Source organism: Harmonia axyridis, chromosome 6 (genome assembly GCF_914767665.1).
Source record: "Harmonia axyridis chromosome 6, icHarAxyr1.1, whole genome shotgun sequence".
NCBI classification, from domain to species: domain Eukaryota; kingdom Metazoa; phylum Arthropoda; class Insecta; order Coleoptera; family Coccinellidae; genus Harmonia; species Harmonia axyridis.
In genome coordinates this window covers 3,263,805-3,291,634 of record NC_059506.1, presented here as the reverse complement: position 1 = coordinate 3,291,634, position 27,830 = coordinate 3,263,805, and the positions used below count along the sequence as shown (strand labels likewise).

The following is a 27,830-nucleotide window of genomic DNA, read 5'->3' as shown; positions in this document are numbered from 1 at the left end:
GTTTTGGAGTTCAATTAAGTTTAACGTCATGTGTAGGTTAGCGAGATCCATTGTGAAAAAGGACCTATTGGGGGAATAGGAGTAGCTATTCGTATATGGAGTAATCTTCTGATTGGCCGTGTTCGATGACGTTTTCCGGGAAAATTGAAAGGGACCTACTATATATAAGTGCCAACAGGTTTTCCACTCACCTGTTCTTCGATTTTCCGCGTTGAAGATGATGATCCACGTTACATTCACCCTCCTAGCCTTGATGGTAGTTTTTTCTTCGGGTGTACCGATGTTCAACAGGAAAGAGGTGAGGAAGTTTTTTTCATAGAAAATTTTTTTTTTGTGATATTAGATGTTTTAGAATTTCGCATCCACCAAATTTATATTTTCTTAAATAAATTTATCCGGAAGGCGCATCCACCAAATTCATTGATGAATGAAAAAACTTCTAAATTGTTCGTTTAAAGTTAGCAAATTTAGTTTTTGATAATGTTTTCAATTGTTCTATTTGTTAGTTGTTTGTTCTGAAAGTTCTCCTTCATATTCTCCAATTATTTTATTGATAATCAATCATCTTTTGTATCACGTTAATTTTCAAATTTTATTCTTGATTTCCTCAAACAAAAAAACTCCTCGTCGTAAATGATGAGTTTCAAAAGATTTTCATCAATGCGTTTTATTCAGGAATGTAGGAGTGATCATAAAGTTTTCATGATTATTAATGTTACACTGCTTTTTAAATGAGTAGATTGGAATTCACTTTTTACGATTACGGACACTCACATTCTATATTTGATTATTACCCTACTCTTTTAATTTGTTTTGCAATTACTAAGAGAAAAAATTCTTAAATTCTTAAAGTTTAGTGCTGGGAATTGTGCTTTCTCAAAAACTAAAATACAGTAAATTTCACACTAATAGATTATTTTATTTCTCTTTCAACGCGAAGTATATATGGATACAAGACAAAAAATGGAATCGTTAATGTAAAAAATTTCAATAAATAACTGTTGGCGGGATTCGAACCCCGAGTGATCATTTCTGAAATCCAAAAGAAAATTTCATATATTCATATTTCCGGAACTCTAGGACTTTTGCGAAAAAAAAAATTGTTTCTCTAATTCTGTGGCAAATCCGTTCATTCTACCATTCCTTGTAGAATTTCATGGTCACATATATACACAATATTGGGTATTTTTTTTTCAATATTCTTTTTTAATAATATGTAGTTCCGGTTGAGCAATTTATTCATTTTACATCCGAATCACAGAGTAATAAACATAGAGAACTTTTTCTATTTATATGTTTATTACTCTATGATTCGGATGTAAAATGAATCGATCGCTCAACTTTATAAAATTAAAAAAGAATATTGAAAAAAATTACCCAATATTTCTGTGAACATGGGACGAATGGAGTAAAAATTTTTACTTGTCCCCAGCATGGTTAGATTACGCAGGGCCGCCGCCAGACATTTTGGCGCCCCGGAAAAATAAAATTTCGGCGCCCTTCTCTGCCTAATTTATCTGAATTTTTTTTTGAAGTAGTCTCTGTTATTCACCTCAGGCGTCTTTTCAATTTCATATGAAATCGTAGAGTAGCTCAAGATAGACTTCGCCCCTATGTCATGTATTATATTTTTTTTAAAAAAAGGCACTGGTATTTTTTTTTAACTTGAAATCACCTTATCAAATTTCGCGTTGCATAGCGATCGAGTGTAGAAAATCAAACGAAAGAAAAACTATTGATCACTAGAATTGATCGAGAACAACTGATTTCAGAATGGAGCCAATACATTCAAAATCTGATAATCTCATCTTTTTTTATTCCTGCTGGGAAAAAACATCTGTATTGAAGAAAAACGTTGAAAGTGGATAACATATGCATGCATAATTCTGATAAAAATAATTATCATTGAGAACACCTTCAGTTGTAGAAAAAATTTGAGATTTCCATAATGTGCGTTAATTTTTTCGCGCAGTGTATTATATATTTTCACCTATTTTCCCTATAAGGTAGGCAGATACTCGATAATATAGACATCGAATTTCGTAATATAATATTGAATTTGATTCGAAAGCTAGTAGTTCGTTAAACGAGATATTCCATCTACAAATTCACTTTATACATACATTTTCTTTCTATGGGACGTAGTAAGACGATCCTTCTAGAAAATTGGAGAGCATGACTGAAATTTGATCTGTTCAAGATAAACATGCGGGAAACCCAAAAGGATTTGAATCGGCTTGTGGCGTCATTGCAGCATCAATAGATATCAGACTATTCCCAAGTTTATTTTAGAGGATAATTATCTATTGGAGAACATTGCTCCGATTTTCCAATTTTCTTCAATTTGAATTGAAATAGGCTCAACTGTGATTTTCTGAACTGAATGGTTTTCCAATTAGAGGTTTGATTTTGACACTGAGAGAAATCCATATTTTTTTTATTAATAAAGCACTTATTTGGAGGTTATTTATTCACAACTATCACAGCAGATTTATATTTAATATATTCATTAATAGTTAAATTATGCATTCAAAAAAGTTTATTAATAGAGAATAAAATATTTGTTCACAAGGTATTTGATAATATTTAATATATTTCGGTTATAAATAATTTATATGAACTTACGTTATCTCCACAAATAACATAAATTCATTATCAACAAATTTTCAACTGGTAGTTAACGAACATTTGCTATTTATAAATAAACTCTTACAAGAATTCAATAATTTATTTACTCAGAATAAAGGATTTATTAATAATTAACATAATTCTAGCGATCCAATCTGTGGAAAAGTTTAAGGAAACATCCTTCAAAGAGAAGCGCATCTTCTTGAAGGATCTGTCCTTGAACTTTTCCTTTGATTCGAATTTCCTTTTTAAACATGAAATTTGTGTTACTATGGGCTTATTGAACGCCGCTTAGCCAATACCTCCTAGAAGTCTAGGAGGTATTGGCTTAGCACATCTGTACTGAATTTTGGGTTCAGATTGTTTGTACCTGCCTAGATATTAGTGATTGTTGGTAGAACAGTGGTTAGAGGGAACAGATGTGATCAAGATGACAAGGGTTCAAACCCGGATACCCTCAATATGAACTCTAAAAAATTACCTAATTTGGCAAACGGTTTTTCTCAGACCCTAACAATCGGATAATAGAAACAACCAAAATAATTATCTAAGAAATACGTTAACCATTACTGAATTGATATATTTTTTTTATTCAGCATGGATACATATTACCATAGTATAAGGATCCTTATACTATGATATTACATATAAATAAGTGTGGGATCCGAATTCTTAACACCCAACTGAATGATACGCTACTGACTTGACGATACAAAAACTACGCGATCGATCCTAAAACGGTGGACCATGCAGATTTATCGATATAGGGAGACGTAAGGGGAAGAGGTACTTGAGACTTAAGACTGAGAGTGGCGTACGATACATACGAACGAGGGTGGTATTCGATGTTAGAGAATAGACGGACATGGTAAGAATTCGACGTGATAGACGCATATGATTCGATGTAAAATATATTAGACGCAGCTAGTTACATAATTCGACGTTAGATATAGACGGATCTATTCGAATAATCAAACAATAGACGAAAGTTCAGTGGCTGTACATTCAATTGAAGTTGAATTGTACATAGTGTAAATGAACAATAGTTAAGTTCCGGCGGCCTTTTATATAAACCCCTAGACTACGATATAAAAACCCTACATAAGGTTTATTAATTTTTACTCAATGATATATTAACCTCAACTATATTTATTTCCTTCAAATGGATATTTCTTCAGCATTATTAATATAAGTTATGCGTAAATAAATGAAGTGTTATAATAAATAATGATTATTGGTGGGATTTCAAATAAATTGCAGTACAAAATCGGATCCTTTTATGGTTTATGAGTTTATTATCGATTTCAAGATGATATTTTTTATTGCACTACGAGCATATCCATGTTCGAGGTTTATCATTTTCCTGTATCTATCCGCTTTGTCAGCGTCGCCTCTTGTTTTGCCATCTGTGATTTTTGCATTCGTCATCGGTATAAACTTGCCCGTTGTTTTCGGTTTTCTGCATAATTCTTGTCACAAAATTTCAATACTGATGCAGCCATGCGAAGATCTGTACTGAGTTATTCGCATTGAAGAATTTAATGTGTCTCATTCGAATTACAATTTATTGGTGAAGACATCAGTTTTGAATTGACTATACGGAGTGTTCCTGAATTGTAGGTACAAACGAAAATGTAGATTCTTCGAATCATTTTAAGAGAAAAAGTTCTGTAACATGGGACCGCAATCTCTTTGTTTTGAAGATGCAGGGTGTTAAAGTTTAATTTTTTTCAAGTTTTTTCATATAGCACCTTCCATTCACAGGATATTTATTTGGCATAGATATTTCAAATGCGAATCTACATGATGATATTTCTTCTGGGAGGTTGACCGCTTCTTTCCTCAGGAAATTTTGTTTTGGTGAACAACTGGTAGTTCAGAAAAATGTAATAAGGAACTCTGATCCAGTACTATACTTTTTGGTTTTGTAGTTTTGTCGTATCTGCTTTCGATTTCGAGAAAAATTTCAAACTGCTCTCTAGTAATCCTCAGGAAAATCCAACTTATTATCAAGATCCAGTTAGTAAGCTGCGATGAATAAATTAATTATAAGTTTTGATACTTTTTTACCCAATCTATATCGAAGATTAATAAAAATTCGTTAAATTATGTGATACAAGTATCACATAAAAAAAAAGGACTACAAGAAACACCCTGTATTTTGTAAATGAAGCGTTTGCGGGCATGTTTATATGACTTTTTTCCTCGAAATTATACACGCAATCTCTCATTTTCATTTGTAACTCCAATTTAGGAATACCGTGTATGAACAATCGAATCGGTAATAAAAAAAATGCTATTATTTCGAGTAATTTGGTTCAAACTTCGTTATCAAAATTCTTTTTCTCACATTACACCAGAAATGAGTGAACGATGGGTGATGCAGGTGATGCACATAATTCCCACATTCTTCTACTTCAAAATTAAGAAAACAGTTTATGTTTAAGGCATCGAGAATAAGAATAACGAACATAATACTGACTACGCATTTTCCTTTTTTTTTTTAATTTTTTTTCGATATCTTGAAAACTATTTCAACGAATGTAACGATTTGAATAGAAAGATATTTAGAATTAAATAATCGATCATATCTGAAACGAAAATTTTAATTTCAAATTTATAAAAGAAAGTTATTTTTTTATTTGAATCTATTGAACTTCTATGATTTAAGAATAATTATGTTGCAGGAATATCTGAGGGAACTAGCAGCAATAGGTAAGTTTACTGAAAATACGAAATACGTACGAGGCGTGTATTCAAAGTAAGGTCTCCATTTATTTTTTTCACATTAAATAACATTTATTTACTGAGTTTTGTACATTGCTGTAAAGCTTGAAATCTAAGCTATTTTTCTATGTAAACGCCATTCACTTCGATGAGCTTCCTCATTCGTACGACAAACTTTTGTTTCCCCTCCTCGAACCACGATCCCGCTGTCTCGCGCAAGAACGAAATGAACTTCATCGTTCGCAAATTTCATCAAGAAATTTTTCCCCTTCCTCTTCAAAACTGGCGAGAAAATCTTGGGCGCATTGGACACGTTTGACTTTGTGCTCCGGGGTAAGCATTTTCGGGACCCACCTGGCCGACAATTTTCGGTATTGCAGGTTATTCATCAAAATTGAATGAATAGAGTCTCTACTGCACACATCTTGGAGTTTTTCGGCCAACTCATTGAGAGTCAACCTGCGATCTTTCAGCACAAGCGCCTCAACTTTCCGCACTGTTTCGTCCGAGTGTGACGGCCTGCCGCTGCGCTCCTAGTCGTGAGCGTTTAGTCGGCCAGCAGAAAATTCTCTATACCATTTTCGCACGTTTTTCACGTCCATACATTTCTCACCATACACTTCTTCCAATTGACGATGAATTTCTATAGGTGGAGTTTTTTTTTTTTAGTGCAAAAACTTAATGACTGAACGTAACTCGCACCTGGCTGGTGCGACAACCGGCACTTCCATTGCAAATGGCTGCTACGTCAAGATTGAGCGTCCTAATGAACTCCGCCTAACATATACAACAGAATGTTGCTGGATTTCATCTAGCGCTACTTGCGGCGATACAATGGCCTTGGAGACCTTACTTTAAATACACGCCTCATATATCGTGGGCTAAAGTGTTCTGTGTTACTATAGCTTTTATCAATTTCATCTTGTACCGTTGTTATTTATATCTGTTATATCGTTTTGTTATATCTGCATATGTTATCAAGCCTGCTTGGACATTAAGAAGCACATAGCTGTTGATAGCTAACCGTGTATGTGGACTGTTTGTAATTTTCACATTTTAACAAAAGAACGCTTTCACAGATAAGAATGGAGAGTCTAATCAACCTCAGAACTTCGTTGAACATCATTTTTCCGATGATGAAGATGAAGGTCAAAGGGAAAAACATGACAGTAGAGTTTTTATTATAACAATAGACAATGATGACATACTGAGGACTTTATTGAAGGAGGACATTCAGCTACACAGATTTTTAGAAGAAGAATCTGATTTGAATGGTTTTGTGGATAAAAGAACAGAACCTTCTAGTGGAGATTTGTTGAGAAAGAGGGCGCTGGATAGCATTGGTGGAGGAGCTCTCTTAGGAAAGAGGTCATCGGATGGAGAGGAAAATTTGCGAAAAAGGGCATTAGACAGTATCGGAGGTGGTGCACTTTTGGGGAAAAGATCATTGGATAGCATTGGAGGAGGTGCATTGCTTGGAAAAAGAGCATTAGATAGTATTGGCGGAGGAGCCCTTCTAGGGAAAAGAGCATTAGATAGTATTGGTGGAGGAGCCCTTTTAGGGAAAAGAGCACTAGACAGTATTGGTGGAGGAGCACTTTTAGGGAAAAGGGCGTTGGACAGTATTGGCGGAGGTGCTCTTCTAGGGAAAAGAGCTTTAGACAGTATTGGTGGAGGAGCACTTTTAGGGAAAAGGGCGTTGGACAGTATTGGCGGAGGTGCTCTTCTAGGAAAAAGAGCTTTAGACAGTATTGGTGGAGGTGCTCTGTTGGGAAAAAGAGATCCGGATAGTAATGAGAGGGTTGCTCTTTCAGAAAAAAGAGCATTAGACAGTATCAATGGAGAAGAGAAACGATCATTAGATGGTATTGGTGGAGGTGCTCTCATAGGAAAAAGAGCATTGGACAGTATTGGTGGAGGAGCACTTTTAGGGAAAAGAGCATCGCACAGCAGGTTTGGCGGTCATTCAAGGGTATATCCAGAAATCGATGAACGAGAATTATTGTTCATTGAATGAAATGTAACACTCCAAAATAAATTGTATGAATTTTAATATTAGGATATTAAATGGTTGTTTTGAAATAAATAATTTTATGATTTTCTTGTTAGTTTGTTTAAATAGAATGCGCGGATTCAGGCCCGACTTTTGGGAGGGCGGAACTTTTAGACATCTTTGTTTCAGAAATTGAATCAAATAAAATTTTTGCTGATCTTGTAATTATTTTAGCTTGTGTGCCAAATTCTAAGAGGGGTCACAAAATTTTGGAGTGGGCCCATTCATATATCTCTCGAGCTTTAAATTCGGCAATTTTATCGGTTAACAAAGGCTTAAGATTAAATATGCCTGATAATCGAAAATGTTACATGTTTACTAACTATCATTATGTCACTTTTCGATCCAACCAGAAATGATCTACGTAGTATTGACAACGAAATTTATATTCTTTAAGTATGTAGATAAAAACTTGAAATAAGGTAATTTGGTATACCAGGATTCCTACCATACAATGGCACAGCCATGATTTTGTTCAGGGAGCCTGAACATTGAGCGGATAGTACCTACAACTTGGCATTGAACAAAACCTTATTTACAGAATAGAAAATTTCCGGATGTCCTGTTGAAAGTTTTTTATGAAATACATGAAACACCTTATATATTATAACGGGTGTTTTTTTCGAGGTATATAACTTTAAGTTGGCATTGCTGTTCAAGATGGCGACCGATTTAACAGCTCTCAAGTGATTTATTCTCAGTTTGGTTTGGCAATTCATCATGAATAGACTCACGCCTGAACAACGCTTGCAAATAGTGCAATTTTATTTCGAAAATAATGGTTCTCTGCGGAATACGTATCGCGCACTACGTCCATTTTATTTTGTTTAGCGATGAGGCACTTCTGGTTGAATGGCTACGTCAACAAACAAAACTGCCCATTTGGAGTGAAGCTAATCCTCAAGTGTATGTCGAAACACTGTTGCATCCAGGAAAACTGACTGTTTGGTGCGCTTTATGGGCTGGTGGAATCATTGGTCCGTACTTCTTCAAAAACGATGATAGCCAGAACGTTACAGTCAATGGTGATCGGTATAGAGCCATGATTACTAACTTTTTCATTCCTGAATTGAACAACCATGATGTCCAGGAACTGTGGTTCCAACAAGACGGCGCAACATGTCACACAGCTCTTGCCACAATCGATTTATTGAAAGACACGTTTGGTGACAGCCTAATTTCACGTTCTGGACCTGTGAATTGGCCTCCAAGATCTTGTGATTTAACACCGCTAGACTACTTTCTGTGGGGCTATGTAAAGTCATTGGTCTATGCGGATAAGCCACAAACCCTTGACCATTTGGAAGACAACATTCGCCGTGTTATTGCCGATATACGGCCACAAATGTTGGAAAAAGTAATCGAAAATTGGACGTCCAGATTGGACTACATCCGAGCCAGCCGTGACGGTCATATGCCACAAATCATATTTAAAATATAATGCCACAAGATTTTCTTGCGGATAAATAAAATTCATGTCAATCGAATAATCCATCGTTGTTTTATTGCAATTTTAAGTTCTATAGCTTTAAAAAAAAAACACCTTTTATATATACCTTATATAATTTTCGATAGGTACTGATTGACAGTATTCAAATTGTCTTGCATTTGGAGTGAAAGCATGTACAGTTATTTTTCAACACCCTAAATAATATGTGAAAAAACTAACCATTAATTGAATTGAAATAAAAGTTCAGCCTGCCAAAGATAATACTTTGCTGAAAAAGAGGACATATGGATCCCTAAGTCTAGGAGGATCTTATGGTACTTCAAAAAGAGGCGATTTGAGGTATGAAATTTAATTTTTTCTTGTCTGATACACATGTAAATCTCATACAAAACTGTTTTTTGATCAAAAGCTTGTTGAGACTGGGTTCTGGTTTTGGACGGATATCTAGAGGAGGCGACATAAGGTAACAAATAGATCAATAATAGTATATATAAAGAATTTTCCAATAAGAGGTATCATTTTGATATTGAAAAGGCGAGTATATTTCAAGAAAAATCAATTGATATATATATAAAGGGTGTTCCAAATGAAGTCGGCACCATTGCCAACTCCGTTATCATTGATGCTACGATTTCGGTTAAATGGGCAAACTATTTGCATTTTTAATGGCCTTCTCGATGCCGAAAATAAAAGAATTCACAGTCGCGCTGTCATAATATTTCATAAAATGATATTTTTTTTTCAATGGAACACCCTATATTTTTTCATGCATTTCGATTCGTTATAACATTCTCAACAATAAAGCTCAGTTGACTTTTTTTCGTAAAGGTGAAAATAAGACATTTGTATTAATAGGAAACATTTTATGACAAACTGATTTAATAAAGCTCTATAAAATATTGTTATTTTTTCCTTTAGGAATGATGACTTAGAAGTAGTTCCACGACATTATGAGGCGATGATTCCTGAAACCTATTCAAGAAATAAAAATATAATTCCGTAAGTTATCACCCTATCATGCAAAATTTATGTTAAATTATTTCTAATACTAATTTAAATTTATTATTTCGATGGATACATTTTTGAAATAAAGCAAAAAATTCGAATCTTTCAATGAACTAACTCAAAGATAATAAAAATATGTAAACTAGAAAGAATATTAATGGACATCGATTGAATTTTCAACTAATAGTCAACTAATCACAAAACTGTCAGTAAAGTTTTTGTAGTACGAAATCTCATCTTTCTAATGTCATCTAGTGGAACGCGAGATACAGATAACTAAAGACATCTATTGGAAAAATAATTGATTTCTTTCTACTACATCTTATACTTTCTAGAATACCGTTCTCTCCTTTTGAAATGTAGGTATTCTTTTCTTACTAACCACTTTCTTTACCTGTTAGGGGTGAATCGTGCTTTTTGGGTGAGATATTTCTTTCTCCTTCCTTCCTTTTCCTTTTGTCGATTAAAATATAGAAAATTAAAATTCGAAACTATGGCGGCTAGGACTTAGGGTAAAATATTGATTGTCGAACAGTCATAGTAACTCTTTTTGTAATTATTGATTGTAGGTATTCAATTTTTGTTGATATGATTTTTTTCTTAATTTCAAATAGTAAGACTGATTTTCGTATCAAATTTCATATAATTGATGAAAATTGTTGAAGATACAATTTCTCAGACATTCTTTTTTCAGGCACATTTTCGTTGAATCAGGCAACCTTGACGACCTGTTCGAATCTGACAAGTTCCTTTCCGGATCTGGCAACAGGAGAGCAAGCGAATATTCGTCCAAAACTTTTCCCTCCGAAGACTTCAATCAAGCTGATTGACTTGATCGTCCAGAAAAGACTTCATGAGATGAAACGTTTCAATCTAATAATGCACATCAGTCGATGAAATAAAAATGTTGTTCTCTTTAACGGCTTTTCTTTCTTCGAATGGCAGAGCACATGTCAAAGGACAAGAAATAATTGAAGTGCTATTTCTGCCCCCTTAATTTTTTTCATCCTGAAATAGATGCTTGAGGCTAAATTCAACATTATCTAATTTGGAGTTGTTTAATGAGTCATTTGATTGATTTTCTTCGGAATGAAATATTTCAAGCGGAAATATAAATATATATTGGATTTCTACACAAGATATTCAAGATGGAGCTTTTCAATGTTTCACTTTCTAATTGGCGAATTTAACACTGTAGGTTAAACATTTTTTGAATTCTTATTGCCTCAGCTTTGAATTTTGGATCTTTCAAAAATACCATACACTAAGGAACAAAAAAACCCGTTTTTTTATTTCTTAGGCTTATAAGTCACTATACAGGGTTAAACAGAAGTTTGTTGCTGAATTCTAATTTGAAACTTACTCTGACATAATTTCGTGGTCTAATTAAAAAAAAAAAATTAATTTTATCAAGAACCATTCCTTTCTATTATTTTGATTTTTGTTTCATGGTTTCAAATGCACTAATTCATTTTCAAATGAGAAATGAACTTTTCATGAACGGTTTACTTGAGAAAATGAAATTTTCCTCAAGATGTTATTCCAAAAAAATCGACAGTATATGAACCGACCGACGTATACAGAAAGTAATAAGAGATAGAAAGATAGAAAAGAACGTTTCTACAGGTTATTTACATAGGTGTATAACTTTGCTTCCGCCGTTTTTTTCCGAAATTCGAGACTTTATTGTAAAAAACTGGTTATAAAGGGTGTTTTTTTTAGAGCTATAGAACTTTAAATTGCAATAAAACAACGATAGATTATTCGATTGACATGAATTTTATTTATCCGCAAGATAATCTTGTGGCATTACATTTTAAATATGATTTCTGGCATATGACCGCCACGGCTGACTCGGATGTAGTCCAATCTGGACATCCAATTGTCGATGACTTTTTCCAACATTTGTGGCCGTATATCGGCAATAACACGGCGAATGTTGTCTTCCAAATGGTCAAGGGTTTGTGGCTTATCCGCATAGCCCAATGACTTTATATAGCCCCACAGAAAGTAGTCTAGCGGTGTTAAATCACAAGATCTTTGAGGTCAATTCACAGGTCCAAAACGTGAAATTAGGCGGTCACCAAACGTGTCTTTCAATAAATCGATTGTGGTACGAGGTGTGTGACATGTTGCGCCGTCTTGTTGGAACAACAGCTCCTGGACATCATGGTTGTTCAATTCAGGAATGAAAAAGTTAGTAATCATGGCTCTTTACCGATCACCATTGACTGTAACGTTCTGGCCATCATCGTTTTTGAAGAAGTACGGACCAATGATTCCACCAAACAGTCAGTTTTTCTGGATGTAACGGTGTTTCGACATACACTGGAGGATTAGCTTCACTTCAAATGCGGCAGTTTAGTTTGTTGACGTAGCCATTCAACCAGAAGTGCGCTTCATCGCTAAACAAAATTCGCTCATGAAAATCGGGAACAACGGCAATCTCATTTTGGGTCCATTCGAAGAATCTACACCTGAATTGATGATGGTTTGGCTTAAATTCTTGCACGAGTCGGATTTTCTAAGCACGCAAACCAAGATCCTTCCGCAAAATCTTCCATAAAGTGGATGGACACAGATCCAATTCCTGTGCTCGATGGCGGATAGACTCATTCGGGTCTTCCTCAATGGGCGCTTTCAGCAGAAAGATCGGTAGCGTAAGTAGCTCCGCTACTGATAGGTATCAGTTTGGTAACGTTGATTTTCTCTGCTGGACGGGTTGCTCCTTTTTTTGACTGTCAGTTCTGTGGTTCCTTCTTGAAGGTTATGTTATGATTAAAAATAACTTTCTGTTATATTATAGATTTTAATTTCTAAGTTTGCTTTCGCCCTTCGATACTATTACTATTTTATTGCAACACCTTCCAAACATTGATCATGGATTTGAGAGTTACTCCATTCATTTTTGATGACGACGAAGAAATAAATAGGTATAATCAATACAATATTTGGACCTGTTCTGGAGTTGGCTGAGCCTTTGCCTAATTTGGAAAGTGAAAATAGAGCATTTATTCCAAAAAATGAAAATACAATTCCTCTTGACATGGGAGATCTATTCAAAGAACATTTCAGAATGTCCCAAACAGCTTTTGATGTACAAAAAAAAAAAATATGTACTTTATATGTACATATATATATATTTATTTATTCATTCATTCCTCTCTCCCAAACAGCAAAATCTGCTGGTATCAGAGACTGAGTTCACATAAAATTTTTTAAACAACAATAATTCAGTTTCAAGAAAAAATAAAGCAACAATTCTATATATAAATGAAATCTTCTAATTTTTGCTATTTTAGGATCTTTCCCATATTATCGCTGCAAATTCGAGCGGTCCACATAAAATTCCTTTGGAAAAAAAAATGTTATTCACACTTTAGATGATCGCAAAGCAGGAATGCTTTTTAGCAAGTGGTGACCGCTTTGGGCTTTCTCATGAGTAGAATCCCTGTTCTAAGTTTTTAGGTGCAAATATACTTATTGTATTGAACCAAAAGTAATCAAGGAAAAATATAATTTTTTTTTCAAATCATTTATTTCATACTACAGAACTGGCACAGAGGCTTTTAGCTAATACACTCATAACAAGTGTAGAAAAAACAATATTTATTTATTCATTCAAATTCAACAATAAATTAAATCTTATTTATGCAATTGTAGGATCTTTCCCGTATTATGCACAGCAAATTCAAGTGGTCCATATAAAATTAATTTGCGAGTTGATTTTTATATTAGTTCTTTTCTTTTGAGTTGTTAGGTAACAATTTCCTTAATATATCATTCCTTTCTGCCGTCAACCTATTCTTTTCAGCCATCAACCTAGTCTGTTCCTTCAAATCCTTTGATATTTGGGAAAGGAGGTCCAATCGCCTCTTTTCAATTTCAACCATTTTTCTTCTATGATCATATAATGATTTATTTCGCGTCTTTTTTTTTCTCTTTCTCTTCTGACGTATCATTACTTTCAGATCGAGGTCTTTTTCTAGAATTTGATTCTTTTGAAATGCAGGGTGAATCAGGACACTCTGAGGATGATAATGAATGGTCCGATTTTGAAGCGTTCCCCTCAAAGTATTTCTGGCAGAAAACAATATCTGGAAAAAGTAATTTCTTTCTTAGTACGAAAATTAAAAAAATGCGTTCTGATCAGGATATCATTACGAACAGAAAATTTTTATTTCAATCAACAGAAACATTAACCTATAACATTTCACGCATTTACTTACCATTTTGTAGTCTCTAATGAATTTGTGGAGTTTTTGTCACATCATAAGTAATATTATTAAAAGAATATCTAAAAGTTTCCATCTTTGCTATGTTTGAAATTCAAATTTCGTCCCAAAACAAATGTCACTTGTCACTAACTCAACACGTTACCAAAAAGGAGCTTAAAATAAATTCGCTACCGAAAATGGCGACCGCTCCGTAGCATACGCTCCCTAGCGGAAACTGATCGAACGCGTTCAGCAGAAAATTCATTGAATATTGACAACTGTTCCACAACTGTTGTGTCTGCTGAACGCGCCCAATGCTACGCTCTACAGCAGCAATAGCTTCTTCTGTACGCACCGTACGGCGTCTCTGGGGATGCGAGTTATCAATAAGAGTAAACGTGATGCGAAAACGTTCCATGGTTAATCGAATTAACTGCTCTGATGGACGATTTTGTCGACGATAAAATGGACGTAGTGCGCGATATGTATTCCGCACAGAACCATTATTTTCGAAATAAAATTGCACTATTTGCAATTGCAAGCGTTTTTCAGGCGTGAGTCTATTCATGATGAATTGCCAAACCAAACTGAGAATAAATCACTTGACAGCTGTTGAATTGGTCGCCATCTTGAACAGTAATGCCAACTTAAAGTTATATACCTCGAAAAAAAAACACCCGATATATAATTCGTGAAGTTATCGAGGACATACAGTAGCAAATGTGCGAATTTGAAATGGCAAATTTCGTTTAACACATATGGTGGTGCATCGTAGAGGGGCGGCTATTTGGCCTATAAATTTTCCATAGTTAACGCCACACCTTCCTCTTTAGAATGAAATGAACATCGATTTCTTTTGAAATATACTTTTTTTTTCAATATCAAAATGGAATCTCTTAATCGAAAACCCTTTATAATTGCTGTGAAACCTACTTTAAAAAAAATTTCACTACTACTGAATTGTGGAAAATAGTCAGGATGGATCAGACTCTATAATTAATGAACGGAATATAAATAATTCCAAATATAAGTCAGTAAATTCTATGAACAACTAAAAATCATATACGCTTAATTTAATTTCTTCATTGCGATATCCAATCGACGAAACAATACCTATGAACTGATTTAATGAGATTTTTAATTGGTTCTCGGTTTTCCTTTAAATGGAATGTCTCAAACTATATTTGTCACTCAAGTTGTTAACAATGGAGTTGTTCCGAGTTTCAAGTGTTTTACTCTCAATTTTTGTGGTTTCGGCTTATTCAGCTACGTGGTATGACCCTCCAAACACCAGACGTCTAACAGGTTAAATATTTGAGTCAATTTTACTGTCTCAAGTACCACTAGCAAAATTCATTCTTTTCAATTATATAAAGTTCCCAAACAAATCGAAAATTATTCTCAATTTTCCAAAATTTCATCGCTATATGAAGAATGTTTTATTAATATTAATACTGAATTTGAATTGTTTAGGTACCTATCGTAGAGTAATAAACATAGATAGAAGGAGTATACGCAATTTTTACATGCCCCCCAACATAGGTAGATTACGTTGTCGGATTGTGACATATTTCCATATCCACAAGTTTACTATATTGTTACGAATGTATGTTATATTGAATGAAATAAATTTATTTCAGTGATTCTCCATTAAATATGCTAATTTGAATATTTGGAATCCGATATATATTTTCCCTAAATGTTGAATTTATATTATGCAGAATATTTATTATTTTCTGTATCTACCTGCTGAAATTCAAGGTTTGGCAACTATTGATCTCCTAGTGTAATCCGTTGTTCCACGTCGTTTGGCGCGCTTGAAGTTTGTTTCCTGAATTTATGATACATTTAGGTACCTACCTATTCATCTTAATATATTTCGAGTTCAAATGAAACGTTGATTCACTATGGGACATAAGGAAGTGCATTCTTTGTGGAGAAACTCGCGAATTGAGTGAAATATCGTATCACTGATATGTTTTCATTTCCACCCGCTTCATGTCAAATTTGATAGTTCATGTTGGGGACAAAATTTCCTTACTGAAAATGACTTATGCTCCCTCTATGTTTATTACTCTGAGATAGCTATTATAATGAATATACTATCGTTGTTTCACGAATAACTGGGCAGCAAGAATAGTATCTTGCTTCAAGAGACTGATTTATCTATTTTATCGAAAAGTTTCAATCCGAATAACATTTGAACGCCTTTATGGATTTTCATGGAAACTTCAGGAAATAAGCATGGGGCAAAGTTCAATATTTACTTTCATTGACTTGTTGATAACGTATGTCCGGACTAAGAGAAAAATATTTTTCCTGTATCATGTGGTCAAACACCCTGTACATCAAATTTTCATGAAGCATATTTATCCCCAAAAACTACATTAAAAAACCCTATCAAACAAGCCTATTTGGCAATAGTGACACACTTCTTATCAATAATTTAAGTACCATTGCTTTGGGGGGAGGGAGGGTGATAAAGAAAAAAAATTTTTCAAACTTTCCTTTTTTTGAAGAAGTCTTCCAGAGAATTTTGCTTACTCATAATAAGGTTGTGATATACAGGGTCTTTCACGAGGAACCTCACCCATATTTATACGGGAAACTACTGAACGTATTTTCATGAAATTCAGCACTTATAAGTATTTCACGATGCTGATGAAATCTAAATTATTTTCAAGGCATGAGCACCTCCGGTTTTTCCGGAAATGACGTCAACTTCCGTTTTTCAAATTAGAACACCATTTTTTTATTGCAGAAATAGATTCCTTAGAAAATTTCAAGTTATTTTGATGTAACATTTTTCAGTTTTGGTTGGAAAATTCTCTCTGAGCGGGAAAATTCGAAAAAAAAAATCGAAAATAGAGCTCCGCTGAAACAAGAATAACTTCGAGGTTTTTGGATGGAAAATTTTCATTTTTGGGATTTTTCAAGATGTAAGATTGATGTATCAACTTTAAAAATCGAAATCGCGATTCATGATACAGGGGGTGAAAAAATCGCTTTCAAATTTGGGGATGACAAAATCGTGAAAAATCAATATTTTCAAATTAGAACCCCATTTTTTTATGGCAGATATTTTTCGTCTTGAATTTTCAGCTATTTCTTTTCCCTTCACGCCAAAAAGATGAAATTTTCAGGAACTGTTATTTGAACCATGCTGTAGATTTTTCACCCCTTCTTGAAACCGACTTCAAGTTACTATTAGGAGAACCATGGCAAACTCTCGCAGTTATAACTAGAGAAGATGCTCAAAGTTTTGACCGTTAATTTCTAGACATTTATTTATACGTCTCAGGAATGCTTCGTGCGTTGCTCTTCTTATTTCATCGGGAGGAAGAGATCTGCAAAAGTGTTTAAAAACCAAATTGAGTTTCAAAACTATGAATCTAAAAATCTAAACAAACCTGAACGCATTTCTGACTCGTTCTATGCAGTCCTCTTTATCAGTCAGGGGAGTTGAGTAGACAATATTTTTTATCCTACCCCCAACCATAATAGTCTAAAGGAGTTAAATCGGGAGAACGTGGTGGCCAAAGATGTGGACCATTGTTCGCCAACTATCGATCTTCAAATAGCCTGTAGAGGATATTTGACACATTGAGTGAATTGTGTGGAGGCGCGCCATCTTGTTGATACCATAAGTCATTATGGTTCTGTACTAGCGGCTCAATTATTTGAGTCAATATGTCAGAATATCTATCTCCTAAGGGAGAACATTCTTTAAATAATGCAAACATGTGTAGTGTTCTATCTTACCAGTTAAAGTCCCATCATAAATGTGAACATCGAGAATTGCATTATTTTTGATGGCGTAAAAAACATTGAAACTCCAGGTCTCTTGAAAGTTCCATTGTCTGAAGTGGTGGTTGTTCTCTTCATCCCAATAATGACTGTTATGCCTATTGAAAGAACCATTCTTTGTGAATTTAGATTCATCTGTCCAAATTATACAGTCCAAAAAGTTTTCATTCTCTTGAAATCGAATCATCATAGCTTCGCAAAACTCTGTTCTCCTGACGAAATCAGTTTCCTTCAAATGCTGTACCCTATTGAATTTATATGGGTGCATTTTATGTTTTTTTAATATTCTCCAAACACTCGATTGAGATAATCCCAGATCAATCTCGGCATCTTTGAGAGAATTTTGAGGATTCACACGAAAATATGCAAGAACTGTAATTTCGTTGTTCTCATCTTCTACTACACTTTTTTCTCTGTGTATAGTTTTCTTAACGAAAGATCCGACATTTCTCAAGTTTGTCATGGTTCTGTTAATGGTATCTCTCGTTGGTCTGGGTCGGTCAGGAAACCTCTCAATGAACAGTCGAATCGTTCTATCTACAACTTTATTACATTCTCCATGAAGAAGAATGAGATTCAAATAATCTTCATTGGTAAAATTAGGCATAGTGATCGATTTTATAACTTAATACGAATTATCACCAAATTAATAGTAAACACAAAATGCTACTGAATAAAGAGGAATTTGGCAGATGTAATTAATGATATCTATCATTAAAAAAAAAGAATGTAAAACATGGTAAGTTTTTGCATATGGTTCATAAGGAATTATTTATTTATCACTGGAGAGAAAACCGATGGCCGATTAGTTGAAATAAAGAGGTTTCCGATACAAATTCGAATCAAAATTCGCCATCTATTTAGGAACAACCTGTAACTTTTTTTCTCTTGCATATTAGGGTAGTAAAATCTAAAACATGGTTTAAGTAACAGTTCCTGAAAATTTCATCTTTTTAGCGTGAAGGGAAAAGAAATAGCTGAAAATTCAAGACGAAAAACAGTTTTTTGTGAATAACTCAGAAAATATCCATTTTAGGGCAAGGGTGTGATGCATACACTCACATTATTTTTTAACGTAGATTCAATATCTGCCAAAAAAATGGGGTTCTAATTTGAAAAAATTGATTTTTCACGATTTTGTCATCCCTAACTTTGAAAGCGATTTTTTCACCCCCTGTATCATGAATCGCGATTTCGATTTTTAAAGTGGATACATCAATCTTACATCTTGAAAAATCCCAAAAATGAAAATTTTCCATGCAAAAACCTCGAAGTTATTCTTGTTTCAGCGGAGCTCTATTTTCGATTTTTTTTTCGAATTTTCCCGCTCAGAGAGAATTTTCCAACCAAAACTAAAAAATGTTGCATCAAAATAACTTGAAATTTTCTAAGGAATCTATTTCTGCAATAAAAAAATGGTGTTCTAATTTGAAAAACGGAAGTTGACGTCATTTCCGGAAAAACCGGAGGTGCTCACGCCTTGAAAATATTTTAGATTTCATCAGCATCGTGAAATACATATAAGTGCTGAATTTCATGAAAATACGTTCAGTAGTTTCCCGTATAAATATGGGTGAGGTTCCTCGTGAAAGACCCTGTATAAGGTTGTTACATATAATGGATATTCCTTCTGGGGGGAACTATATCCTCCTTATCCCCCCTTGGATACGCCACTGGCTCGTTTGATAGCAGTGTTTTTTCAGATATATGTCTTACAATATGTAAATGAAACATATTATTTTCTGTAATTATTTGGTCAATCCATTCATTCTGCCACATCTTGTATATTCACTCAGATTTCATGGTTATATTTCATTATTATATGTTGGTACTCAGAACTCTCCTGCCACAAATTTATCTATTATAGATGGCTGTAGCGGTAAGAGATAGTCGAAATAAATAGATCGTAGATGTCATACAATAAGCTTAGGTATTTGTCAACATAACGCCATCGAAATATTAGTCGATTTGTGTCTGCCAAATTCTCGTCATTTGCGGGAGGTTTCAATTTTCTGCTTTAATATAAAAAAACTTCGGCTGAGGCTCATCGAATAATCTCAAATACATATGGTGAGGCCGCTATTAATGAAAGAACGTGCCGAGAGTGTTTTCAACGCCTCAAAAACGGTGATTTTGACATCGAAGACCAGCGACGCGGTGCAAGAGAGAAGGTTTTCGAAGATGCATAATTGGAGGCATTACTTGATCAAGACTCGTGTTAAACGTAACAAGAATTGGCAGGATCATTGGGAGTGTCGCAACAAGCCATTTCAAAACGCCTGAAAGTCATGGGAAAGATTGAGAAACAAGAAAATTGGGTGCCGTAAGAGTTGAAGCTGGGAGATGTTGAATGGCGTTTGTTTGCTTGTGAACAGCTACTTGCAAGTCAAGGGCGGAATGGATTTCTGCATCGTATCGTGACTGGAGACGAAAAATGGGTTCCTTACGATAATCCCAAGTGCAGAAAATTATGGGGATAACCCGGCCATGCTTCCACGTCAACGGCCAAACCAAATATTTACGGTTCCAAGGTCATGCTCAGTATTTGGTGGGACAAGCTCGGCGTAGTGTATTATGAGTTGTTAAAACCGACTGAAACAATCACAGGCGATCGTTATCGAACGCAATCAATGCGTTTGAGCCGATCATTGAAAGACAAACAGCAGCAATACAACGAGAGACATGATGGAGTGATTTTACAGCATGTCAATGCTCAACCCCATATTGCGAAAGTGTTCAAGACATGGATAAGTCCTACCCCACCCACCGTATTCTCCAGACGTTGCTTCTCGGACTATCACTTTTTTCAATCAATGGCACACCGCCTGGCTGACTATCACTTTCGGGTTTATAAAGAAGTAAAAAGTAGGATCAATTCGTAGATCGCTTAAAAAGATGACCAGTTTTTTCAACGCGGGTTTCGTACGCTGCCTGAAAGATGATAATAATAATAATAATAATAAATAATAAATACTCTTTATTTCAGAATCGTCTCAAGTTCACAACATGAAATGAAATGAAATAGTGTCAAAAAAGTAGTATATTTTCTAGTTATTTCCTAAATAATCTTGTAGGCAATAGGGTTCCATATCCATCAACATCGAGAATATTTTCTTCTTAAATATTTTGTAGTTTGTGATGTTCTTTGTTTCATTTGGTAGATGATTGTATAATAGTAGACATCTGTATTCTGCTTGTTGTTGGGTTGTTGTTAGTCTATATTTGGGATAGTTATAATTCTGTGTTCTAGTTTCATATCTTTCCTTCAGATTCTTGTATTGTTCAAATAATTCATTATTCTTATGTATAAACAGAATGCATTCTTGTATGTATAAGCCATATAATGTCAATATCCTTTTCTGCCGGAAAAATCCTCTGCATGATTGGTTGTAATTCAAGCTGCATATTAACCTCACAGCTTTTTTTTGGAGTCTGAAAAGGGATTGTATGTTTCCAGATCCGTAAAATATCAGTCCATATCTCAATTTTGATTCTATCATTGCATAATATACAGTTTTCGTTACTTCAGGATTTAGATATTTAGCTGTTACTCTGAAAGCATACAATGATGATGCAATTTTGTCTTCTAAGTTTGCTATATGTGTTTTCCATTTCATATCACCATCAATGTATATACCAAGAAATTTTGTGTGTTCTGATATCTTGAATTCTTGTTTGTTTATGTTGATTTTTCTAGGATTTTCTATATTAGAGTGTATTGGATGGAATAATATCATCTTGGTTTTCGTTTTGTTGAGTATTAAGTTGTTATTCTCTAACCATTCTTCAGTGTAGTGCATTATTTTTTCAGTTATACTCCTGAGATCAGGCCATAATGGTTGTACTGTTAGAAGGTTTGTATCATCTACATAGTGAACATTTGTTATTTCTGTTCGGTCCTCGATCAGTGAAATATGACCAAAGTCGTTAATATAAATGAGAAACATTACTGTCCCTGCTACGCTGCCTTGTGGTATCCCCATCTTGATTTGCCGTTCTTCTGATTTAATGTCTGATCCATTTATCCGAATTTTAACCTGCTGCGTACGTCCATAGAAATAGGATTTAATCCATCTTAATGCGTTTCCCTGTATTCCATAGTGTTCAAGTTTTTGGTAGAGGATTTCTGGGTCAAGACAATCATATGCTTTGGACAGGTCCAGAAATATTCCTAGTGCCAGTTCACAATCTTCGAAGGCTTCCATAATTCTTTTTATAAATTGGAATATTGCTGTTTGTGTTGATTTTCCTTTCAAGCATCCATGTTGGTTTGAGCCAAGTAGTCTTTTTGATATGAAGAATTCCATTATTTGCTGGCAGAATGCCTGTTCGAATAATTTTGCAAATGATGAGATTATGCTAATGGGCCTGTAATTTCCATAATCTTCAGGGTCACCAGTTTTGAATTTCGGTCGTATTTCTGCTGTTTTAAGTTTTGATGGGAAATATCCTTCTGTGATAGAGTTATTAATGATATATGTTATAACCTGAATTATTTCCTCTTTGGTATGTTTAATTGTTTTGTTTGAGATTTCATCTATTCCACTTGAGGTTTTATTTTTCAACTTTTTGATAATATCCATTATATTTTGTTCATTAATTTTTTGTGTTGTAAATATATGTTGTGCTTTGGTGTATGTCATTGGCCTTTTTTTCTGGTTTATGTTTTTAGTAAGGTTAGTAGCAGCATGTAAGATGTATTCATTAAATTCATTTGCTAAATTTTCCATGTTTCGTTTCCTAGGAATTTGGGTATCATAATTGTTTTTATGTAGAGAATTTACAATGGACCAGATTGTTTTATTTTTATTGTCTGAATTTTCTATGAGTTTTCCGAAGTTGTCAGTTTTGTTTTTGGTGAGCAGTTTATCATATTTTTGTTTTGTTATTATGTATTTATTCCAGAATTTTTTATTTTTAGTGCTCAGTATAAATAATATATCTAACTCATGTTTTGTTTGTTGAATTTCAATATTGTTGTGTTTTGGTTTGTGTTTTTTAGATTTTATTGGAATTTTTATGAGAGGACAGCTGTTATTGAAGTGTTCAAGATAAATATTATGGAATATATTAAATTGTTCATTAATGTTTTTTTGATCACACTCATAAACTGATGACCAGTTCTGTTGGGATAATGATTTTTTTAAATCGTTGAGGTTTTTTTCAGATAACGCTCTTATGTGAGTATAATTGATAGTTTTATTGAGTGAAAAAGATATTTTTTGTGCGAGGTGATCTGATATATGAGTTTGTAATATCTCTGTGCTATAAGGAGAGTGTACTTTGACATAAATACCATCTAAGCATGTTGATGTTGAGTGGGTTATTCTTGTAGGTTCAAATATTGTTTGCTCGATTCCGAAGGTTTTTAGGAAGTTCGTCCAATCTCTTTTTGTTTTGTTTTCTTGGAGCATATTGATGTTGAAATCTCCTGTTATTATTATTTCATAGTTTTCCTTTGTGAGTTTTTCTAAAATAGGTGTTAACTGTGTTGTAATTTGTTCTGTATTTCCATCATTATATACAGCAAGACATATCCATTTTTTGTGGTCTAAGTGGTACTCTATGGCAGCACACTCAAATTGTTTTATTTTTGATATTTTCCCTATATCTTGTCTTTCCCATGATTCTATGTCATTTCTGACAAATATTGATGGGAGGAAGTAGTGGCCAGCGATGGCCAATACTTTGAATCATAAATGAATAACTAGTTTTTTACAATAAAGCCTCGAATTTCGGAAAAACACGGCGGAAGCAAAGTTGTACGCCTATGTAGTATCTGTTGAATTTGTGATACAGAAAACTGTTTCGCCAACTCACATTATTCAATGCAAAAATCGCTCAACAATATTTATGGAAATTAATTGATTTCGATAAAAAAATCGTGAAATTAGAGAAAATAATGTATAATTCTCGTAAGTACTTAAGGTTCATTCTACCTCTCGTTCATTATAAAACTCACCACTTCGTGGTGACTCTACAAAATGTCTTGCATCTATTGAGAGCCTCTAAAGTTATTCGTGAAACACCCTGTATATTACAAAAAAATATTAAAATTATGTTTGCTTATTAGTCAGAAATATGTTATTCTCTAGCTAGATATTCTTTATTCATATGCAATATTGTGTTCCTTTTATTTCTGATCTTTTTTCCTACTTTTTTTTTCAATCTCTTTGTTTTATGTTGAGTGGAGCACCTACAGAGGACTAGATTTCGCCTCAGTTATATTGATTTTTTTTTGTATATAACAATGCAGAAAAGAGACTCCATTATTATAATTATTTTTATGTTCTAGACGCACCTGGGGTATGTTTTGAATCACAATACAATATAGAATTCATGAAATGGGGAGAGACGAGAACACCAGAGGGCCACTGTTTGTTGATCAGTTGTTCGGATGATGGCAGTATTACTTATAATGGGTAATTTTTTTGTGCATAAGCGAAATTGTATATTCTGCAGGCTCCTATCAGGAATTAAGTTTCTAATGACATTTATTCAACATGTGGGCTGTTGTCCTTATACGGTGACTATCAAGTAGTTCACTGCCAAGGAATTTAGGGAAATAAAAGAACGGGATAAAAAATACGTATTCGATTTATTTCAACCCACTAAAAGAGTTTGAAGAAGATGAGTATTTGTCTAGATTCTTAGGGTCGCTGGACGCTTGGGTCGTTGTGGCTCGGTCGCAGGTAGTTTTTCGCCGGTCGGGAACAGATGTGATATTCTTCAATCTTCTTGTTGTCGGTGCAAGTGTGGAACATCTGTGGAAGTCGTAGTTTCTTGTAGAATGGTCTGAACTCTGTTGAATTATTCTCCCTGAAATGCCGAGTTTTAAGGGCATTCAGGCTGTTTCCTATTCGCCATTCACAACGCCTTTTTACGGATCCCTAAGGGGTGTGGCTTTGATTATTCCAAGTTTTTACACCGAGTTCTTCTGTTTTTAAGATTTTCGTTCTTGGACGGAATATTTTCGAGGGAATCGATAGATTCCCTACAAACACTAAACTTAAACATATTTTCACTGATGAAATGCTGAGTATTCTACATGATAAATTAGTAAATGCCCGATTATAACCGGCAACACTGTACCTATACAGTTCTGGAGATTTTCGCGCACTTGTTAGTATTTCTGTCAGTACTTTGATCACGGAATAATATATTTTTATACTGTGAGAACCATAATACCGGATGATTTTTTAAATTGAATCAGTTTTTGGCGAAACGTTCTCGAGCCAAAGGTGCGCTTAGTGCGTTTATGGATTAGCGTGTTTTGTCCCGAGATCGCTGGTGGATTCTTCAGTTTGGTAATCCAGCGATCGCTGTCTAAGACACCCTCTGACACCATCGTGGAGTGGTGACTCTGCTGCAACGCAGTGACCCTCATAAACCCGCCGAGACCGTAGTAGAATGTGGCGTGACGCCCTTAACACCACCTCTCGTGAAGACAGAGTCACTACACTACAAGTTAAAAATACAAGAGTGAAACATGTTACGAAAATGTTTCGAATAAACGCTTGATGCTTTCGAGGGGAAGTTCACAGATTTTCATAGATTGGCACTTGGTTTCTTTGCCGTGTGAAACTGACACTTTTGATGATTTTTATAGTTTGATAATAAATTCATATAATATTAACTGACAAAGAAACTGCAACACCCATAAGGAGCTGTTTAAGTTTTAATTTTTTTATTGGTAAAACATAGATAGTATAGCAAGGAGTAAATGATTGAATTTGGAGAAAAAAATCGTGAACAGACAATTTTTGTTACTTGAATATTGTAGTAGTTTTTTTGCAAGTTTTTTTCTTTAATTTTACAACAAACCAGCTGTTCGAAGAGATCCAAAGTCGATGTTTAATTGTTGTTAAAATGCTTAGAGCACGTGTAGAGACGCGGAATTCATCGCCAGCTAAGTGAATTTGAAAGAGGTCGAATTATTGATCTACGGGAGGCGGGGTTGTCATTTCGAAAAATCGAAAACAGAAATCCAACTACTATTATGAGATGTTGTCAAGCGTGGTTTGATAATGCCCAAAATCGAAGAAGAGTAGGCACCGGACGTCGAAGGGGCACAAATGAAGTTCAAGATCGACGTCTGAGACTTATCGCAATTAGACCGATTTGCTACTACTCGATCCTTGGCTGATGAGTGGTTAGGAGAACAAGGCCATCCTGTAACTGTCCGAACGGTTTACCGCCGGATAAGGTCTTTTGGACTGCAGCATTATCGACCCCATCTTGTGTTACCTCTGACGGTTGAGCATCGCCGGCAACGATTACAGTGGTGCAGAGAACGTCAACATTGGAATGTGAAATATCATCAGGTCGTCTTTTCTGATGAATCTCGATTCTCCTTGGGTGCACATGATGACCGAAGAAGGGTTAGACGACGTCGGGTAGAAAGACGTGAACCTCAGTTTGATGTTGAGCGTCATGTACACCGGACAGTAGGCGTTATGGTATGAGCTGCTATTGCACCTTTAGTCTTTGTTCGAGGTAACATGACAGAGCTGCGTTACCTTCAAGAAATAGTGGAGCCATATGTTCTCCCCCGCCTTAACCGGCTCCCAATATTTCAGCAAGATAATGCCCAACCTCATGTTGCTAGAGCTAGTTTAAACTTTTTCGAAGCGACCCATGCGAATCTTTTGCAAATCTACCGGAACTGTGCTCGCTTTTTTCCTCCAGAACTTTTTTGGTGGATCACCGGTAGTTTGAAAAAAAAGTAAAAAGAAACTTTGATCTGTTGACAAACTTTTTGATCTCTTGTAGATTTGTCGTATCTGCTACCCATTTCGAGAAAAAAAATTGAACCATTCTCTGAAAAATCCAAATTGTCATAAAAATCCAGTCAGTAAGCTGTGATGAATAAATTAAGTATTGGTTTTGTTGATAATTTTCCTCATCTGTAGGATTATTCATAAAGATTGGATAAAGTCGTATATAATCATCCCAAAATAGGTAGGACGACAAGAAACGTCCTGTATCTCGAAAACAAGGCGTTTGCTGACCTATGTTTATGAACTTGTTTTCCTTAGAATTATCCAAAGAAGAAAATGCATAATGCTCTTTTGTTATATTACGATTCCTGTGATTTTATTCATATCGCAAACAAAATCTTCCGATTTTTTATAATTTTTTTCAAATTAATACTTACATTTTTTTTTATTTCTTCTAATAAATGGAGGAGTTATGATGACCTCAATAATCCCCCTTGTTACGCCTATGTCAAACCTCGTATAGGAACTTCCCGCCATTCGTTTTTTTAACGCCTTAGTGCGATAACTGGATTAAAATAAATGAGTAACCAATTACAATTGAAAATATTTCTTTGCCTAAAACTACAATGATTATTTATTTCAGGTGTCCGGCAGTGGCCGGTTGTAAAGATGTTAAGGCAGATTTTTCGAAACCCTATCCGGACTGCTGTCCTACCTGTGATATACCCATAGAAATGTAATATAATATTATATTTCTATGAATATACCCATGGACTTCGTTCCAAAATAGGGGGCCAAGGAGGGGCCAGAATTGTTAAAGGAGGGCCAAGATATCTAGATCCACCTAGTAGTTAGGTTAAATTAATATAGTAATAATAAAGGTCTTTATTGAGTGCAATAGTATTTCTATTTCCTTTGAAATTGAAACCTTTTTCAGTAGCAAGCAGAACCATAAGGGACTCAATGAATCTCCTTGGAAAATTCCCCTTTTTATTGGAATCTCTTTAGTAGTTATGTTCGCCGTAGAGAGTTCGATATTCGTTCTCCAGTTGCACATTGCATACTTCAGAAAGTTTATTGTAATTGGATCGATCTTGTATATTTCCAAAATTCTTGTCAGCCACCCATGTGGAATAGAGTCGAAGTCAAAATATGTCATAAAAAGGTTTCTGTGTTTCTGGAAGGCTTGGTTGCATATAATGGAATATATTATCAGCAGTTCG

General features: G+C 34.6%; 2 protein-coding genes across 3 annotated transcripts; both read left to right on the top strand.

Annotated features, from left to right (window-relative positions):
- Nucleotides 1-99: 99 nt before the first annotated feature.
- Nucleotides 100-10,773, top strand: LOC123682605 (buccalin-like). Of its 2 annotated transcripts, XM_045621335.1 has the most exons (6): nt 100-298; nt 5,316-5,343; nt 9,101-9,197; nt 9,268-9,321; nt 9,777-9,857; nt 10,558-10,773. In XM_045621335.1, exons 1-6 carry the CDS (start codon nt 218-220, stop codon nt 10,691-10,693), a joined length of 477 nt encoding a protein of 158 aa, XP_045477291.1. In that variant the 5' UTR covers nt 100-217; the 3' UTR covers nt 10,694-10,773. The 2 variants fall into 2 exon arrangements, with proteins under 2 accessions (XP_045477291.1, XP_045477290.1); XM_045621334.1 differs by lacking the exons at nt 9,101-9,197; nt 9,268-9,321; nt 9,777-9,857; nt 10,558-10,773 and adding an exon at nt 6,435-7,456 and having other exon boundaries at nt 168-298.
- A 4,456-nt stretch (nt 10,774-15,229) lies between these two features.
- LOC123682603 lies at nt 15,230-27,500 on the top strand. Its single transcript, XM_045621333.1, has 3 exons — nt 15,230-15,385; nt 24,183-24,309; nt 27,251-27,500. The coding sequence occupies exons 1-3, from the start codon at nt 15,244-15,246 to the stop codon at nt 27,345-27,347; spliced, it is 366 nt and encodes a 121-aa protein (XP_045477289.1). The 5' UTR covers nt 15,230-15,243; the 3' UTR covers nt 27,348-27,500.
- Nucleotides 27,501-27,830: the final 330 nt, after the last annotated feature.

Excerpts from the sequence above, each read along its gene's own strand:
- LOC123682605 (XM_045621334.1), top strand. The coding sequence starts at position 218 with ATGATGATCCACGTTACATTCACCCTCCTAGCCTTGATGGTAGTTTTT. Across the intron at positions 299-5,315 it reads CGATGTTCAACAGGAAAGAG|GAATATCTGAGGGAACTAGC; the intron begins GTGAGGAAGTTT and ends ATTATGTTGCAG. Across the intron at positions 5,344-6,434 it reads GAGGGAACTAGCAGCAATAG|ATAAGAATGGAGAGTCTAAT; the intron begins GTAAGTTTACTG and ends ACGCTTTCACAG.
- LOC123682603 (XM_045621333.1), top strand. The coding sequence starts at position 15,244 with ATGGAATGTCTCAAACTATATTTGTCACTCAAGTTGTTAACAATGGAG. Across the intron at positions 15,386-24,182 it reads AAACACCAGACGTCTAACAG|ACGCACCTGGGGTATGTTTT; the intron begins GTTAAATATTTG and ends TTTATGTTCTAG. Across the intron at positions 24,310-27,250 it reads GGCAGTATTACTTATAATGG|GTGTCCGGCAGTGGCCGGTT; the intron begins GTAATTTTTTTG and ends TATTTATTTCAG.